The sequence below is a fragment of the Seriola aureovittata genome, chromosome 2 (genome assembly GCF_021018895.1).
Source record: "Seriola aureovittata isolate HTS-2021-v1 ecotype China chromosome 2, ASM2101889v1, whole genome shotgun sequence".
Taxonomy (NCBI): domain Eukaryota; kingdom Metazoa; phylum Chordata; class Actinopteri; order Carangiformes; family Carangidae; genus Seriola; species Seriola aureovittata.
In genome coordinates this window covers 23,732,759-23,752,173 of record NC_079365.1, presented here as the reverse complement: position 1 = coordinate 23,752,173, position 19,415 = coordinate 23,732,759, and the positions used below count along the sequence as shown (strand labels likewise).

Genomic DNA, 19,415 nt, shown 5'->3' with positions numbered 1-19,415 from the left:
CTGATATCTCACAAGTCTCCCGAAATCCCGTAAAACCTGTGGAGTATATAAGCAGAATACACCATTGTCTGTATCCCCTAAAAATGTTCTCCTACGTGTCTTTACCTTGATCTCACTCCAGGGGAGAAGATAGCAAAATTATTTCAACTCTGCTGGTTATTTTGCTGCTGCCTGCTTTCTTTTCAAAGTGTGAAATATTATTTTAAGAAAAAAGTTGCAGTAGCAAAACAAATTCAGAGGTCAGAAATAAGGACACACTGGCAGATAACCAGACGGGGGAAAAAGATTTTGGCTCTACATCAAGAATCCATGAGACTCATATGTTCAAATCAATAGCTGTCATTCCTGTCCTGCCGCTGCATGAATACATTCATTTGAAAAACCTAGTCATGGCAACCTGATGAAAATGTCTTTTTCCTTGATGATGGGACTCTTACAGATGCATTGAACGGGCTGCAGCAATTCACCAGTGATGCCAGAAATTGGTTTTTTTAGCTCATCCTAATGTTGGAGCAACAACTTCAACACATAATTACATTTTTGGTCACTTAGGGACTTTGAAAACAACTATAAACACAACACTGACATATTATGGTGAACTTGTTAGCAAACAGTTGCTTATTTACTTAGTTGAGAGTGTTAGCATGCCAACATTAGCTAATTGATTTTGAATAGTAAGCACAGCTGATGGGATATGGTCAATACTTTTGCAGGCATTTGATTATGAACTAAACCACTGTGCGAACATAGATTTTTGCCCAATCATGGCAATAAAGGAAAAGTTAGTGTTTTAGCAAAGTCATCAGGATTCAACCTCTGGGATTTTGACTGATGCTAAAATAATGACACAAAATTTTCTTACGATCCATCCAATAGTTGCTGAGATATTTTAGTCTGAACCAGAGTGGTGGACTAACTGACTGATGAACATTGCCATCCCCAGAGCCGCTCTGGCTGAAAACATTTAAAATGTAAGACCTTGACTTTAGTTAACCAAGAACAGACATCTGAGTGTCAGAGGTTTGATTACTAATTTCTGAAGTAGAGGCAGGAGCAGAGGATTCGTCCCCCGCAAAGCGTTCTTTGTTCCTGTCTTGGAGTGCTTGATCAATGAATGGCTAGTAATCATTAAAAAACCCTCTGGTCGATTCCACATTAGACTCCATCTTCTCTATTAATGGACTTTTCTTTTTCTGCGTCCACCTACTCTGTGTTTCAAAAAAGCAAGGTCGTATTTTCAGATGAAAGTGTCATTTGAATGGTGATCTCTCTTTATAGTTTCACTGTTGCTAAGAGGTCTGCTTTACCCGATGGAGTTTCAGCCAGCGACCACCATCTTCCATTTTTCAGAACATCTCTGGGGGAAGGCAACAGCACTCAATGTTACAATACAAGTCTGATGATATCTCATAAACAGGTCATCAACTAAGAACCTGGGCTGAAACTCAAACATGAAGATTTGAATGCAAAAAGTTTGACCCATCAGAGTGTCAGACAGATTTATGCTCAGAGGTCGCCTTTTCTGTCAAAGACAGAAAGAGAGAAACCACAGAAAACACTCCTCCTGTCTGAAAAGCAGCAGGGCTCTTCAGCATGCATGAGGCTGCGGTGCGCTGACCTTCATCCCATAAGCTGAACCTTACTCCCCTCCTGAGGCCTGATGTGCTGCTGGCTTGGACGTTTTCCAAGGTCAGGTGGAGGGCCTCAATCCTGTAGGGAGGTGATGAGGTGATGTGTCCAATGCCCTCTGCTGTTAATGAGTGGATTTTGAAGGACAGCAGGGGTTAGAGGTATGGCAGAGAGCTTGAGGTAAAAGCGTCTCACGCCATCCGTCTGAGATGTGTGTGTGTGTGTATGTTTGTGTGTTTAAAGCTGAGTGTGCTGAGTGGTCGGTGCTGGAAAGGATGCACAGTAGAAGAAGGGTATTATTTTCATCTTCTATCTTTCACAGCTGCAAAACCCACAACAGTTCAAATGAAAATTAGGGACAAAGATCACTGCTGATTAATTATCTGTGAGAGCAAACCTGCAAGCAATTATTTTTAGGTTTATTGATTTACATGGAGTGAGATGGAGAGGCTTTCTTTTTGTAATCACATCTTCTCTTCTGTCACCTGTTCAGCTTGTAGGTATTAACACTGGCAATAAAGTGAAAGTGAATGGATGAACTATAATTGCATGTGTGAATAGAGTAAGAATAAAAAGCTGACCATAAAAAATCTCTTCAGTATTGTTGTAGTTCCAGTTGTTTTTACATAAGGTTGCGTGAGTTACTCACTTGTAGTGGTACATGGACATTAGCCCACATTACAGATCCTGTATCTCGGTTGTCAAGGTCTATGCGTCAATATCACTGGAGGAATTCATAAAAACGCTGGAATACGAGCATTTTAATTGGTTCTGCAAGGCAAGGTGACTTGCTAGTGCATTTAAAAGATAGGAAATTTAGATTTTAAGATGGTGTTCTTGAGGCGTAAAAGGCAGAACCACATGGAAAAACAAAACAAAACAAGTTTCTGTGGCTTTAAGGATGGTCAGCCCACCACTTTTGTCCAGCCTGAAGTATCTCAACAAATATCGGACGGATTTGCGTGAAATTTAGTACTTAAATTCATATTTCCCACTGGATGAAATGTAATGACTTATGACCAAATACCTCAGCTCAGCCTCGATTGCGCATGATCTAATTAGCAAATGCTGACAATGCTAAACTACAACGGTGAACAGAAACCATCATCATTCATCTTCTTTAGAGAAACACCCATCATGTTACATTTAGTTTTTCAGATATATTGCCTTGGGGCAGAAAAAGAACAGGGACATCTGTGTATTGTTTTCTTGAGACAGTCGCCATTCCTACAAATCTTGCTAACCTGTAGTGGCAGACAGCGTACTGTTTATGTAATGCCACTGTGCTCCAGAATAAAGACATCCTTTATGACCAGCACCTGCCTGTGAATTCAGAAATTATCATCAGAATAGTTTTCTGATGCTGGGACGAACAAGACTGTGCTCGGGGAAAAAGTTCCATAAAAGCTAATCTGGCACTGCTGCTGAGCCATTGATCGTCTGTCTTACTGTGGCGCTCCTCCAGACATATGAGTCAATACATTATTCAGTGCACTGAGACTTCTATAAAACCTGTGACACTAGAAAAAACTAGTGGCCTCCGCTGCCTACTTGAATAGAAATATCTTTATTATCATGAATGGAACCATACATTTGCGCTACAGTTGTCCTCTTACTTGTTGATTTTCTTTCTTTCTTTTTTCTTTTTGTTTTTGTTTTTAGCTTTACAGATGTTTTAGGAGTCCAGGAAGGTCTTCACATGTCAGCCTTGTATTTACCACAAGCCTGTTGTGAAAATGCAGCCCTGTCTGTTAAATAATTTAACACAATCATATGGTGATAACAACACATGTAATGACAGAGATATGTCAGATTCATTAATTGACACGTTCATCAGTTGTTCAGTTTTGTAGAAAAATGCTCCAGCAGCTCTTCTGATCCTGTTTTCTGTCTTTACGGCTTGGCAAAATTGTTCCTCAAGTGTTACTGAAGTGTTTCTATGACAAGGCTGAAAAATGCTTGATGGGAAGTGTTTTAGCATTTGTTTAGTTAAGGAGACCAATTTAAGAGTAAGTCAAGTCGTGGCCAGAATTAGTCTGAAACTGCCTGTCAAAATGTGCGTATTTCTGACAGCATAGCAACTTAACTTTAGGAATTCTTACAAGAGCTTAAATACATAAAGATATACTTTAAATTATATTATTATTATATACAAGAAAAGTTTAGTAAGTAGGACAACTTTAAAGTCCCTCCAACTTCAAAATGTCACAAATGCAGGACATGAATCTAATGTATGGATTTAGAGCTGCTTCACTGCTGCTGGCCGTCATTATGAACGTACGCCTTTGATGTGGGCACAAGTACAAACATTACTTTCCAAAAAGCTCCCCAAACTCAACCCTTGAGCACGGCTGGATTACCAAAAGGGCAAAGTGGGCAACTGCCCTAGGCGCTCTGACATCTGGATGCCCCAAAAGTCCCAGGTTCACTGCTTGTCATTTGTTGTTTGGTCATTTGCTTTTTATGCAAACTTGTTTGGGAATTTGCATGACAGCAATATCAACTGGGTTGTGTATGGAGGTGTCCACTTAGAATGTGCCCACATGGTGCATAGACCTAAATAAAGTTGTGTTCGATCACATCACCACAAACTAGCTGACATATAAAAGAAACCAGAGGGCAGGAGTGCTGGTTGGTTTCTGGGTCTGGTGTGCAAAGTATAATGAAGCTGCCATCTATAGCATGTTGTGTGCACTGTACTTAATAGGAAGCAGAAGGCAACGGGGGGGCCCCAAAAGCAATTGTTCCCCCAAACAAGTTAATCCAGCTGTGCGGTAGAGGCTTCGCTTGTTTGGGAGAAGAGCTTAGCACGAATAATTTAACGTAATTGTTCGTTGTTCGTTTGTGGAATCTTAATGTGTTGCTATGGCTATATAGTGTTATCATTTTACTTAGGTCTGCTGTTGCAATTACTACATAGTTCTTTGGACGTCGAAAAGTCTAATGGACAGGTGCGCCTGATCAAAAGTTCAAAGTATTCTGCACAGTGTCAATCACTTGGACCGTCATCATGTGAAACTCATACAGAGAAACAGCTCATTTGCCATTTATCTAAAAACATAGCCCAGGGGAAAAAACAATAAGACAGTGATTTGCCATATCATATCTGGAAAAATATAATGAATTTATATTTTCATACTGATTCCACCCAACTATTAAGGAAGTTACACATTCAGCACTACACTGACGTCATTCAAACTGCCCCTTTGTTGTAATACCTTAAAGGATCAACAGGTGGTACTCTCTCCTGCCCCATTTCCAAATATTTAAAGATGCACTGACTGATTTTTGTTAAAGCACCCAACAGCCACCCAAACTCCCCAAATGTCCTCTTAGTTTATGATTCGTTTTGAAAGTCAATACAACAGTCAAAAGTCTGGTTGGACATTTTGGGATTTGAGGGCACAATCGGGCAGCTATAACAAAACCAGTGTGTGTGTGTGTGTGTGTGTGTGTGTGTGTGTGTGTCTTTGATTTGTGAGATAGTCTACTTCAGCAGACCGTGCAAACCAAAATCATCTCAACCTCCGAAGCAGTGAAATGCACTCGACTAATGCAAAGTCTGAAATGCCTGTGTGAATGCTCCACTCAAGTCTTTTGTAATTACTCTGACAGCAACTGTAAGATACACAGAGGAGCCATCATATCTATTATTCAGCTTTAAGTGGGTGGAGTGACACCACTTGTTCTGAAAAAGCACAAGGAGACTCAATTTTTCATAATATGTTGGAGTAACGGTCCTTATCATCACATGCCAACAACTCCACACTGCAGGCAGTTTGTCATTTTGCATACATCCCATTAACAGTGTAACACTGTGTGGTACATTTGAGTGCAGTGTAAATGTATACACAGTATGTGGAGATGTGTATTTTTGACTTCTTCCTGTTATGCGCTGTTACAGACAGTAATTTTGGCTCCAAAGGGACACGATGTTTCCATCATTTTCTCCACTCATTATTCTGCACTTCCTTAACCTGTGTGAAGGGTGGTAGTAGCCGATGAGATATGTGTGGCAGTTATGTCAGCACATGCCCGTGTTGTATAACTTTACAAGGTCTGTTGCTCTGAGGCACAGATAGCAATCTACGGCTGTTTAATAGAGCGCTCGTAAATGTCTCCAACAGCTTTGAATTTAGAGTTGTGTTAAAACATCCTGCTGCTTTTAGGGCTTTTGTGATTTACTTAGACATTCAAACATATTGAATGATGTACTTAGTTTACTTCAGTTAACAACATTCAGACTGTATGAGGTGGTTACTGGACAAAATCAGAAAATGTAAAGGGCTGAGATTACTGGTCCTGGATCAGTCCTCTGCAGGATACTTGTGAAAATCAGCAGGAACAGTGGCAACTACCAGGACCACAGGACAGAGGTATACACTTTGAGTAGTAAGCTTTACACAGTCTCTGAAGAGAGAATTTAGTAGGTGGACATGACGTGCAGGAGCGAAGCACCTCAACACACTGTTACTGCCGGGATACCGAGCACTGCAGGCTTGCTTCATCTTGTCTGCATTCCACAGTGAACTCAGGGAAGTGGCTTGTGGAAAATTCCACCTTTGTGGCATTTAAAGAGAAAGATTGGAAAGATAAAGGGCAGGATCCCAGTTAGTGTAAATTTGACATGAAGAAGGTTGTGTTACGTTTTGATTAAAGGTCTTTGTTTGATCTGCTGCTTTATAACCAATCTTATTTCAGTGATGTTTACCATTAAAGTATTAGTCTGACATTTTGGGAAATACGCTTATTAATTTCCTTGCTGAGAGCTGGATTAGAAGATCGATACCACTCTCGTGTTTGTGTGGTTAATATGAAGCTACAGCCAGGAGACTGTTAGTTTATTGGCTTAGCATTACACACAGACTGGAAACAGCGGGAAAATGCTAGCCTGAAGTCGTGTTGGTTGTCTGGCAACATTTTTTTTTGTACAGATTAATTTGTTAATTAGTTTCCAGTCTTTATGCTAGACTAAGCTAAGACATTACTGGCTTTACCCTCATATTTACTGCAAAGACATGACAGCGGGGTCAAACTTCTCATCTTACTTTTGGCAAGAAACTAATAAGTGTAAATGTTGAACTGTTTTTTTGACAGTTGATCCTGTTTCAGAGTCATTTTACAAGTACAGTTTGTGTTGCACTTTTCCCCTAAGGTGTAAAATAGTCAATCTATTCTCTGCATCTGCAACAGTAATGGCACAAACTCCATTGAAAGCTCATAGCATTCACAAATATAAATTATAAAAACATACAATGAAACTTATATAGTGTACATAAAATTCAATGTCAGCACTGGGCAAGGGCTTAAGTATCCTGAGTGATGGCGTTTTTGGATGAGAAACTTGTATGTAGAGACTTTAAGATCAGATTGTCAGAGTGTTGTAAGAGATTGGGAAAATCACTGTGGTTTTTGAGTCACGAAGGGGTGCTGAGTTTTGCATTTGGTTCAATTTTAAGGCATCTTATGCAAATTACTGAAATAACAGTATTGAGCGTGCAGTTGCAGATACAGCTTCACTATTATTCCTTGAGTTTAATTCAACTTTCAGACCCCCAGTTTGAGCCCTGCTGTGTTCACTGCCTCTTAACCACAATCATTTAAAGAGATTAAAATCTGGGCTCCGGGTTTATGCATTCACACAGCATTCAGCATGAATCAGTGTCCCTGAGGGACATTGGATTGGCTCATCAAAGGATGAATCTCTGCAAACTGACATGTCAATGAAACCCTTTCCTCTTTGATATACATTTATTTCTCTCTTGAAATGTTTCTTTCTCTTTAAAAAATATATCCACATCTCAGCAAGACTACCTGAATAAGGATAAAACAAAAGCTAATTCACCCCTGAGTAATGAATTATGAGCCACATATTGAGAGAATACTGACATGCTGATACTTGGTTCACGTCAGGGCAGGTCTCAGCTTTCTGTTTCAGCCAATTCAAACTGTAACCCATATGAAAGATTATTAATATTCAAATATTTCTCAGAAGTTCATATGACAGCATTTCCATGCCTGTCTATACTGTTTTTTTTTTCTTTCTTTTCCAACTCGGCAACCCAACCTTCTCTCTTCCACTCCTTATTCCTTTCTTCTTTTTCTTTTCCTTAAAGTGTGATACACTGCTGGGTAGGGAGCAGCATTGTGAATGTCTTTCAAGTCTCGGCACAGCAGCGCATATCTAACCTGTAGTTGCAGTAGGCTGCTGCCCTGGGGCCTAAGAGCCTCAACCACACCACACCCCCACACCCACACCCCCACCCCCTTCAGTGTGGTCCATGTCCTTGTTGGTATAGTACTGGAAAAGGGTGTAATGTGCTATATAACCTCCCTGCTGTAGATTATACAGACATTGTTGTGGCAGATTAGTAGTTTCACTGCTCATTCTCATTTGGACGTCCATATTTGTCTGCTCTTTTTCCCAACTGCTTGTAACATTTTCTTTCTTTTGAGTTGATTTTGTCTTGATACTGAACTAAAAGAAGCTTTGTCTTGTAACCTATTAATACAACACTAATTGATGATTAGATTTTAAGGAATAGTATGACAGTTTGGGAAATGTGCTTATTTGGTTACTTGCAGCGAGTGACATGAAAAGATTGATACCAGTATTTTATATATAGTACTTTATACAGTAAATATGAAGCTGTAGCCAGCAGCAGGTTAGCCTAGCACAAAAACTGGAAGCAGGGAAACAGCTAACCCGGCTCTGTCAAACCTAACTACTTGTAAAACTACTATTGTTTTTTGTAATGAACAATACGTGACATCTTAATTGGGGAGCTGTAGAAGTATTGTTAGGTGGACTTTGTTTTCAGTGAATAAATAGATGCAATCTTTTCTCCCCATTACTCTTCTTTGTGCATGAGTCATATCAATCTTCTCATCTTACTCATCTAATACACTCTCCTAAATGTCAAACTATTTCTTTAATATTTTGCAACTAGATTCTCTTGTGAAATCGGGCTGTCAGAACAGTGAGAACAACCATTAAACCCCACAACCTGCAGATTTATGTGGATATTAAATCCAGCATCTCAGCATTGCTGTGTTTGTCGAGACAGAACAGGTCTAACTTTCGTCTCAACTGTGTAAATTTTCTTCCCACCATACTGTTCCTCGCTTTCGTGCAGTACAGCATTCCAGGCAAGTTGAAACTCGACCGTGTGTGTTCCCTGTCTGAGAGAATCAGTTGAACTGGGTGGATGCATACAACTCTGTAACTTAAGAGTACAAAAAACTAAATAAAAATCATGTTAAACTCCGGTCATCTCCTGGCAGGTAGAGTTCTGAGCACATGGCTTTCACATAATTTAAATACTTTCTTTATTTGCGCTCTGAAGAACACAAAATAGGCACTGCGCCGAATTAAAACCACTTCTAAGATGGAAATTTTTTCTGTCCTCCACTTTAAAAAATACTAAATGAGTTGATTTACATAAAATTACAGTTTTTCTATTGCATTCCCCATCAGTGGCTTCACTCAAACAGGGAATAAATCCTCTAAACAACGCGCCTAAAGAAACATCCCTTTGAAGGAAAGGCAAAGACGGTATCAGCAAACTTAAAAAGGCTTATTATGTCTGTCATTTCCATAAAATTTGGGGTTTGAAAGTACCGCAGGATGTGTTTATTACTGATACATTTTCACCACAGTAATAAACCCCCAAGTTTCCAGTTGCCATAGTCAGTCAGAGCTTTTCTTAACTGGAAAAAAAAATCTGAGAGAAGATTTTTATGGGATTAATAACTAAAATATAGTTTTGTCCAGAAAAATAACATTCAAGGGGACTGGATTAACTGATTATTCAGAGGTAAACAGATGATGATGAGGCTTTCAAAATGCTTTCACGTGTCATTATCAAATTATTTAGAATTGATTTTAGGAGGTGAATGTGTTGCTGACTCATGCTTGTTATCACTGTTCCCTTGTATTACCATATTAGTCGTCAATTTGTCCCTGCATCTGTAAAAAACAGAACATGTTGCTCACAGTGATTGTTGTAATTCAAAAGGTTTTCTGTGGGGGAGGAGAGGAGCTTTTGGTTTAACATCCATTTCCTGAGTGAAAAAAGGCTACTTTAGGGTGTGGACTGGCTTCAAGGCAGAGGAGGGGCGAGGTTTAACCCTGGTGCTGCTTCGCGATTGGTGGACTTGGGGGACAAAAATACCTGTACCTGCTGCAGGTAAACAGACTGACATCAGGCACAGCAGGGATGGATCACCTGGCGGGATTTACTGCAACCCTTCAACCTCATTTAGCCGACAACACTGGACAGCTTTTTGTGTGTGTGTGTGTGAGTGTGTGTGTGTGTGTATGTGTGTGTGTTTGTGTCTTTTCTGCAGGTTTGTGTTACTTTGTCCAACTACAGTCAAAGAACCAGAAGAGTTAACATTTGTAGGTTTATTTCTTTGGTAAATGTCAGTTGCTGGTTGCAACGGTTGAGTTATTTTTCCAGATAGCTTGTGCATGTCACACATCTTTGCCTTGTCAAGCAGGTGAGTTGAGGTTGAACGGATGACAAAAATGCACATTTATCAGCTATTGCAAGTTGTGTTTTATATGCAGGGGGAAACGTGTGAGCTGAAGGTCGGTGGTGATTCGAGAGTGAGGCAGCAATAGAGTGTTATTTTTCTGTGGGTTTGGTCTCTACATGTTCAACAGCACCCTGCATTCAGTGGGCTCGTAAGAATGAAAAACAGTGAAAACAGGTCCTGTCTTGTGCAGGGAGAGGCCTGCCTGGCACACCCTTCACACACACACACACACACACACACACACACACACACACACACACACACACATGCACACACAGAAAGGAGCATGAGCATACACACCATTGGAGCCAGTTTTTCCATGTATTGGTTTCTTTTAACTAATCTGCCACTTCTTTTCTACCAGAAACAGAGAGAATGACATCACTGGGAGCGTTGAGGGGAATCATTTCAGTGATTTCTCACCGAAGGCACCAGCGTGCTCGCTGCTCTAATGAAACCATCCATGTATTCTATCCTTCATTCCACCGGAGTCTGTGTAAAGTGCCAATCAGATTTCAGTGGTTTGAAGAGTAAGACACATGGAATTTGTCATCTGGAGAGAGCTTTGCAAAAATGTAGTCACTCCACCATGGGTTGTAATGGTTGCAACTTTTAAAATAAAGGCAATTGTTGCTCTGTGACAAAAGATATGGCCTTTAATATCCTTTGATGTCAACCTGGTATTGAATGCATCAGTTCTACACAAGCACAAAAAGAGGACTTCTCCTCCTCCTTCTTACCTGCATTGCGACAGCAGTTGAATATTGCTGCGCTGATTGCACTTTAGAGTTACTGCAGGATCACAGAGTGCTGGCAGCCCTACTTTGTGTCTTTTAGACTGTCACTCACAGAGGTTGTTATGTCCTCACCCTGTCTTTCTGCCCTTACTTGTGCGAGACATGGCAATTACATAATGACTCCTAAATTCCCACGTTTCCACATCCACAGCAAACTCCTCAGGGCTTGTGCCAAGATATAGCTTTGTGTCCCTAACGTGTCCTCCTCTTATAACCACAATCGTGGAACTCAGACATACATTGTTGGCATTTTACTGAGTAATTAAGTATTGAGTAATGAACATCTTTTACATCTTTATATCTCTGAAGAGTATAGTTTTCCCATCAGGTTTTTAACCAATTCTCTGTGGGACAATTAACCTGCCTCATTAGTACGGGACATTTCCAAGCTTCTATTCAAAGCCTTAATCGTAGCTAAATGGGCAGTTGGAAGTCACTTGACAGCTACATTGAGCCCTGAGTCACCCGGCTATATTTTTTCCACCCAATTAAGATGGTACGAACATAACGCATAAACAAACAAAGCAAGATATCACCAGATAAGCAGAGATTCATACACACTAGTATTGAGTCACAGGGTTGTGAAGACAGTTTTTCTCCTTATATCTAGTCAGTGAGACAATAGACGACCCTGCACCCTCCCCACCCCCATGAACCACCCACCCACCCCCTCCAAAGTTACAGGTGCTAAACTCTTATTTCTTATCTCTTATTTCACAATATGTCTGAGAAGTCTCATAAACAAAATGTTTTAATACATATAAAAAAAAGGCATCATTATTATGAGCTACACCAACAGATGAAAGACGAGTCTCTCCTGCAACTTGTATCACAAAACGTAATGTACCCAGTGTACTACAAAGACAGAATGACCCATGCACGACCCAGACTTTAGAAAAAATTCAGTCCTCATCATCTCGGCTTCCCCTTCAGCTCTGTGAGTAATCAGCTGTCCCAGCAGGCCTCACATGGTGGAAAGACTTGTGGCTTTCTCCTGAACAGGCTTCTCATGAGCTACACACCTCAGCCTGCCATTCACCTTCTTGTTGGACACAATGATCACCACAGGGCTTAGCGCTGCATAGAGCGAGGAGAAGAATATGCGCAGGTCAGAGATTAGAGAGGAAGACATGGTCTTCCTCACAGTGAGAGTGTACACCCAAAGGCCATTATCTACCCCATAGAGGACCACATACAAGGTCACAAGTGCTACCACGGCTTTGGCAGCTCGTTGCTCGGCCCCACTACTTCCTCCACCGCTAACACCACTACTGCTGCGGAGTCCCTTCACCTGCTGGCTGTGCTTGTAAAGGAAGACCAGGATGATCAGACTGGCTAGGGTCATGAGGGCCATGGGAACCACATCTCTTCCCACCTGGGCTGCCCCGTTTGCCTGTTTGGACAGCTTTGAGGGGAAGTGCACATAGCAGAATTCTACATTAATGCCATGGTTTGTCAAGGTGGAGTTATTCTGTCTGTGAAAGGAGAAGAGTATGGCTGCCGAGCTCATGCAGGTGTTGAGGAGCCAGAGGAAGAAGAAAACAAAGCCCAAATAGTGGGCAACAAAGGCACGGGCGGAGGCCCAGCGTGATCCGGGAGGGGCAATGCTCAGGCCCTGGTAAGCACTCAGAACAAAGGTGAGCCAGATGGAGAGGGAGCGGGAGGTCCTGTAGACAAAAATCACAGCTTTACAACCTATATCGCCAAAGATGTTGGCCAGGCGGAAGGAGGCTAGGGTCTCCAGCAGACAGCGAACACCCACTACCAGCAGGTTTGCGCAGGCCAGATGCAGGATGATGGCATCCGCTGCGAGGAGGCGGTTCTCCTGGTGCAGCAGCAAGAGGAATGCCAGGATGACCACAGTGTTACCTGGGACTCCAACAACAGTGAGGGACAGATAGAGCATCCCACGAACAAACTGTTCTGATGACATTCCTGCAGGGACAGAAAGGAGTGTAATCAAATCAGTAAAATCACCTAGATTATAGTGATATCATTTTTAATGGCCTTTTGAATGTTAGGTAATACTTAGCATTCAAAGTGATATCAGAAAGCTTACACTCTTACCTGAGAACAGTCACAGCTGACAAGGTGTGGGGTGGACCTTGTCTCTGATCCCTCTCTCCTGAAGTAGTCGAGTTGTTTTTGTTCTTATACTTGCAAACAGGTAATGGTTGTTGGATCTGTTTTTCATGGTCCATTGACTTCTCTTCCCTCAGACTCCAATTACTTGAGATCAATTCAGATGACTGCTTCTGTCCCCTCACTGGGCTTCAGAGAGAAAGGATAACACAGAGAGAGCTGTGTGTTTGGATTTACTTACATAGATCTAACAAGTGTGCAGAGAAAATGGTGTTAATGAAAGAATGATATCCATTAGCTTCATGTTTATACTCAAAAAAGATTAACACTATCTCTCAATGTCACTGTTTCACTGCTTTTTTCTAATTACTGATACTATAGATAGATTTCCTTATTAGACCTTCCACTCTACTTTTGTATTTTTTATTTCTGCAATCAATTTGAAAAGCCTCTGCCTATTAAAGAGACCTTCCTTGTGTTGGTTAGTCAGGCACCAGCACCACAGTGTCCTCCAGTGGAGAAAGCTGAAACAAAGTCAAAGCCAGAGGACGTTCCACTCAGTCCGCATGATCGATCACCTCCAGTTTCATTTGTGGAGCTCGACGTAGCATCAAATTTATGATTGTGTAATTCATCCAGAGCAATAAAAGTTCTAAAAATGGAATTAAACCTAAACCATGAGGATGTTGTAAGGACAAATCAGTGTGGGTAGGCTACGTGATTTAACTGCAACATGTCCTACAGCAGCGACTTAGAAATGAATATTAAGCCCATTTCTCATAAGAAGACGATGAGATATGTCCTCCACTATAATTAAGAGAGACTACTTTCATAATACTATAATATAAAAATAATGAAACTAGTTACATGTCCAATAACCTCCTCAAACTTACAGTTTGAGCACTATATAAGCAGTATGTATAGGTACTAGTGATGTTGGTTTACTTACCACTTATTTTGCATGTTTATATGTCGGAATACTTCAATTTGAATTTTATTATTGAACTATTTATGAAGAGGAATTTGTCTCGGAGCCAGGTGAAACACTGAACGCACACATCACGGATTTGAAGGTACTTAAAAATACAAATAAAACATGCACATTTAATTTGTGACTAATCTGCATATATGACATTCAGTGCAGAAGAGGGATCCCTCTGCTGCTCTGCACAGAGAAAGAACAGAGAAAACAGGTGGTGCAGACAGGTGCCTCAATTGATAAATGAGTCTCTTGTAACATGCAAAGGAATGAAAACACGTTTGGTTCAGTTTGCCACTGAGCATTATGCATGAATCAATTATTTTTTTTAACAATTGATTGTCCCACAGCTTAAGGTGAACATATTGTAGATACAGTATAAAGACAAATAAAATCTAAAGTCATGGGAGGTCACTTTTGCCCTCCCCTTCCCCTTAAATGCAAATCAAGAGTGTGAGGCCCATCAATATCAGAGTGAGAGGCTGCTAAGCCAAAAGCTTCTTAAACCACATTTTTGCTGTGGGACAGATTAACTGGCACTGTGAGAAATGCACTGAATATTCCCTCGTCACCAGCCAAAGATGTTGCCCTCTCCAGAATACTTAAAGATGCAAAAGGTTAAAAAGTGATGTTTGCCTGAACTAATTGAAGTTGTATGTAAACAGCTTACTTAATGCAATACCTGGGTTTTCGTGTCCTAATTTAAGATAACTAAGTAATAATGTGAGAGTTTGTCTATTATTGCATCACCATCTGGTCTAATACAACAGCTGTGCCATAAATTCTACATACCCTATGTTCAGTATTTGTGTTGAAAAATGTGTATATTTGAATACATGGCTGTCATTGAGGTCATATTTAAAGGTGGTGTCATCCATTTATATACATGAGGGAGGCAGAATATTAGAAACACCTCTGAATATAATGCAGTCCAGTCCAACATCATCACTAACTATGACCTCAGTGCTAAACCAGCTAATTTAATGTGGGCTACAGGCAGAACCTGTTTTGGAATGGATTAGACGGTGAAGATGTTCCAACTGAAATGGCCACCAAGTGTATTTTATTGCATGTACAGAAGAAAATAATCAATTCCAGGACATAGTTAGACATGGTAGTTTCTGGCATGACCTGTATTGTCAGCATCAACTCTAAGGGCACTGTTGTAACGGAAACAGTTATTGAAAAATTTTAAGTTAAATTAGCGTAATAGAGAAAACAATTTGCATCAGCCATAAACAAAGAAAAACTCTTGTCAGAGGGGAAAAAGCCTGCTTTTCAAGACTTGCCACGTAGAATGCTGTACATGAAATCCCCTGAGCAGGACATGCTTGAACTTGCCATTTTAATTAGCTCTCTGAACAAACATGTTAAAAACACACAGGGAAATAACATATCTTATGATGCTTTTTCTGAGGCTTATTCTCTGGAGAAATCAAGCTTCTCAAACAACACTGTTTGAGGCACACAATCTGATTTTACAACTGAGAAAATAGGCGGTAATTGACCAACAGGTTAGAACGCTTTTAATGTCAGATACATTTGCTATTTACAGTCTATATACTGCTGGAAAACCTTTGGTACATAGTACAAACTTCTGTTAAAGCATATGTCAGCACTGAAAGTGAAGAACATAAATGAATAATGGCTGCTTGTCCCTGTGCCCCCAATTAGTACAGACATGCATTGTTATATGGTTAATTGTCTTGCTCCTCTGTGTCTTTTAACATGCTCCCAGGACATGAAGGAGGAAAGGAGCGCACACTGAAGCACCAGCTGTGCATGTAAAAGCCTCTTGATGGCTCATTCAAGGCATCATCAGGCTGCTTTTGCATCAACAATAACCGCACACTGTTGTCTCCGCAGGGGTTTCTTTAACTCTGTTTTTTTTTTGTTTTTTTTTAACACCACTGGGAAATGGCGTTAAAATATTTCAGAAGATTGACGTACAGCCCCTCTGTCCAAAGAAACTGAAAACTGATGTGGAACAGGAAAACATTGTTCAAGATTAAAATTCACATCAAATATGTTATTCATATGACCTAAGGCAGCTTAATGTCTCTTTATGACAATGAACAATTTCCTGACATTAAAGCCTAAATCTAATTTGGAAAGCTGTGTTGATGTACAGCCCGGAGCACCTTCATTCATTTTAAAAAAAAAGTTGGGTGATCTGGAGATTCATGCCACATTTGTTTGAATTTTGACATCACGCTAGTGCTACTGTATCTGATTCCAATGGAGAAAATGTACGCGCTCATTTCCAGCTATATCTTTCCTAGTTATTGATCTATTGATTTCATTATCAGTGGGGCACAAACAGGCACAAGAGTGAATATTTTGAAGCTGATAAGGATTTCACTTTAAAACATAAAGGATAGTTCCACATTTTTAAACTGTTTCAAATTAATACACATACTCCCATATGTCCATTGAAGCAGTTGTTGCTTGCTGTAATCATTTCTCCTGCTCATACTGGTCATTAAAATATCCCCTCATAACATGTTTCCAATGTAGGCGATGTGGAAATCAAATCAAATTTGCATCTTCGAAAATCTTTGTCGTACTAGCCATCCACTGCAGCTCAGCACAGAAACACAAAGATGGAATTTCATACTTTGACATGCTGTAACTTTTGAAGATACTGACTTCATTTATCTGTAGAAGACGGTTGAAGCCACATATTAGCTTCAAATAATCTTAGGAAAATATTAATATTAATCGTCTGTTTGAACGGGGAGAATAATTACAGTAAGGGAAAAAAAAGGTTTCACTGTTGTTTTAAGATAGACTTGAAAAACTGTGTGTATCCCTCAGTGCTATTGTATGCCCTTGCAGTGCTTGTCTTCTGAGACCATCTCAGATTTAGTGTGTTACTTTTAATTTGCCAAACTGAGCTGAACAAAGCAATGTTGGGCAACTATCTCAAGGGGCATGGAAGACTATAAATTGTAATTACATGGGCTATTAAACTGTTGATGCACAGCAGGCTTTATTTTCATCTCCAACATCAGGTGAGCAGCATTTTGAACACTGATAGAAAACCTGGAGATCATTATTATCATAATCATTATTATTATTATTATTATTATTATCATAATCATTATTATTATTATTATTATTATCTTTTATATCAGGTTTTTTATGTAACTCGATATCACCAACTTGAGAATGTTTGTTCATGTGCAGTGTATTTCTAACAGATTTGATTCTCTGTCTGCTTTACAAATCATGACGGGTGCAGGCCTTGGTGTGATGGATCTGTGTGTGACCATCAAAGGGGTCTCCTTCCTCTTGCAAACAGGTATGGGCATCTTGGGGAACACCGTGGTGCTGCTGGCTTACGGCCACATCATTTACACCGAACCCAAGCTCCTTCCTGTGGACATGATCCTGTGCCACCTGGCCTTTGCCAACCTATTGCTGCTTCTGACCCGCTGCGTCCCTCAGACCATGACTGTGTTTGGGCTCAGAGAGCTGCTGAATGATCCCGGCTGTAAGGTGGTTATCTACGCCTACCGCATCGGCCGGGCTTTGTCAGTCTGCATCACCTGCATGCTCAGCGTGTTTCAGGCAGTGACCATCGCCCCTGCTGGACCCCGTTTGTCAAGGCTGAAGCCTGCACTTCCCTCACTGGTGCTCCCCACCTTTGCAGGGCTGTGGCTCCTCAACATGGCCATATGCATCGCAGCCCCTTTCTTCTCTATGGCTCCACGTAATGGCACTGTCCCTGCCTTTACCCTCAACCTGGGCTTCTGTCATGTGGACTTCAGAGACAACCTGTCCTATGTGATCAATGGGGTGGCTGTCTCTGGGAGGGATTTCGCCTTTGTCGCTGTGATGGTGGGCTCCAGTGGTTACATCCTGCTGCTTCTCCACCGCCACAGCCGCCAGGTGAGAGGGATCCGTCGCTCTCAGGGTGGTGGAGCAGAGACCAGGGCTGCCAAAACAGTGGTTACCTTGGTGGTTCTATACGTGGTCTTCTTTGGGATTGATAACGTCATCTGGATTTACATGCTGACAGTGGCTAAGGTGTCACCAGTGGTGGCTGATATGAGGGTATTCTTCTCCTCCTGCTACGCCTCTCTCAGCCCCTACTTCATCATTTCTTCCAACAAGAAGGTCAAGGCGAAGATCCTGTGTGCATCTGAGCAAGACCGGTCGTCAGCGGATACTCAGGAGTCGAATGACAAATGACTCTTTCTCTATCTTGACAGGCTGTTAACTCTCCTGCAAGACAGCAGAGTTGTCAGACCTTATCATTTTGAGCATTTGTGCACAGATGACTGTCATTACCTGAGCAATAGACCCTTTAGGAAGTAGTACTAGAGAGAAGTGTCTGCACTGGTCTGTGTCTTTTTTTTTTTTTTGTATGTACTCCTACATTTTTATCAGAATCATAAATACACAGGTCTCTGTACCTGCAATATAGTTTGTGGTCAATTTGTATACCCACATATCATTCTCATCATCATCACTAGAGCTGAAATGATTAGTCGATCATAAAATCTTGAGAATTGATTAAGTGTTTAAGTCATTGTTCAAGCAACTACACCAACCATCTGTTTGTTCCAGCTTCTCAGTTGTGAGGATTTGCTGCTTTTCTTTGTGTCTGTCTGTAATAGTAAATAGATTGCCTTTGGACTGTTGGACATATAAATGCAATCTGAACAGGGTCATTAATGACTTGTTTCAGGGAATTTAAGGGTTTAAATGTTCAGAGCATGAGTTTTTATATTGTACAATTTCTCTTAAATTGCACATGGTAAGATTTAAAGCCTGGTTCAGATCTTTTTGAGAATCAAAATTCTTAAATTGGACTGTTTAAGGTCAGAAACATACCAGAATTATATTCCTGGCATTGTATGAAAGCTTTTTGACAGCATTAGATACTTGACTGAAGAGCTAAAATTGATCGGACATATATTTTAGAAGTTAAATGAACATTGAAATGTGGAAAATAAGACTTTTTTTGGTCACTTGTCAAAAAAATATCTGGACAGTTGAGTGCTACAATCCTTAATTTGAAGATGACAATTTAGGATTTAAAGTTGTAATGGTTTTTTGTTTTTTTTTTACTTTTATCAACATGTCATATATCAGATGATTATTTTTGACACCGTTAACAGCACATAATCAATAATGAAATAATAATTAGTTGCATACCATTCTATTATTCTTAGGTTTTACCTATTTGCTCAATCTATCTCTCTCTCTCTCTCTCTCTCTCTCTCTCTCTCTCTCTCTCTCTCTCTCCCTCTCTGGTTGCGCTCTGATTGGTTGAAATTTCAGTAATAAGATCCAATGGTATTTTTTGTCCTCAGAATAACCTTTCAGGCAGCACTTCCCATCTGCAGGAACTCTTGTTAGAAAGCCTTATCAGCCAA

General features: G+C 40.5%; 2 protein-coding genes across 2 annotated transcripts; one reads left to right on the top strand and one right to left on the bottom strand.

Moving 5' to 3' along the window:
• Positions 1-10,651: 10,651 nt before the first annotated feature.
• On the bottom strand, positions 10,652-14,480 carry LOC130179936 (olfactory receptor class A-like protein 1). Its single transcript, XM_056393106.1, has one exon. It carries the CDS (start codon positions 12,898-12,900, stop codon positions 11,932-11,934), a length of 969 nt encoding a protein of 322 aa, XP_056249081.1. The 5' UTR covers positions 12,901-14,480; the 3' UTR covers positions 10,652-11,931.
• A 142-nt stretch (positions 14,481-14,622) lies between these two features.
• LOC130179928 (olfactory receptor class A-like protein 1) lies at positions 14,623-19,310 on the top strand. The gene has a single exon (XM_056393094.1). It carries the CDS (start codon positions 17,200-17,202, stop codon positions 18,223-18,225), a length of 1,026 nt encoding a protein of 341 aa, XP_056249069.1. The 5' UTR covers positions 14,623-17,199; the 3' UTR covers positions 18,226-19,310.
• The last annotated feature ends 105 nt before the right edge of the window (positions 19,311-19,415 follow it).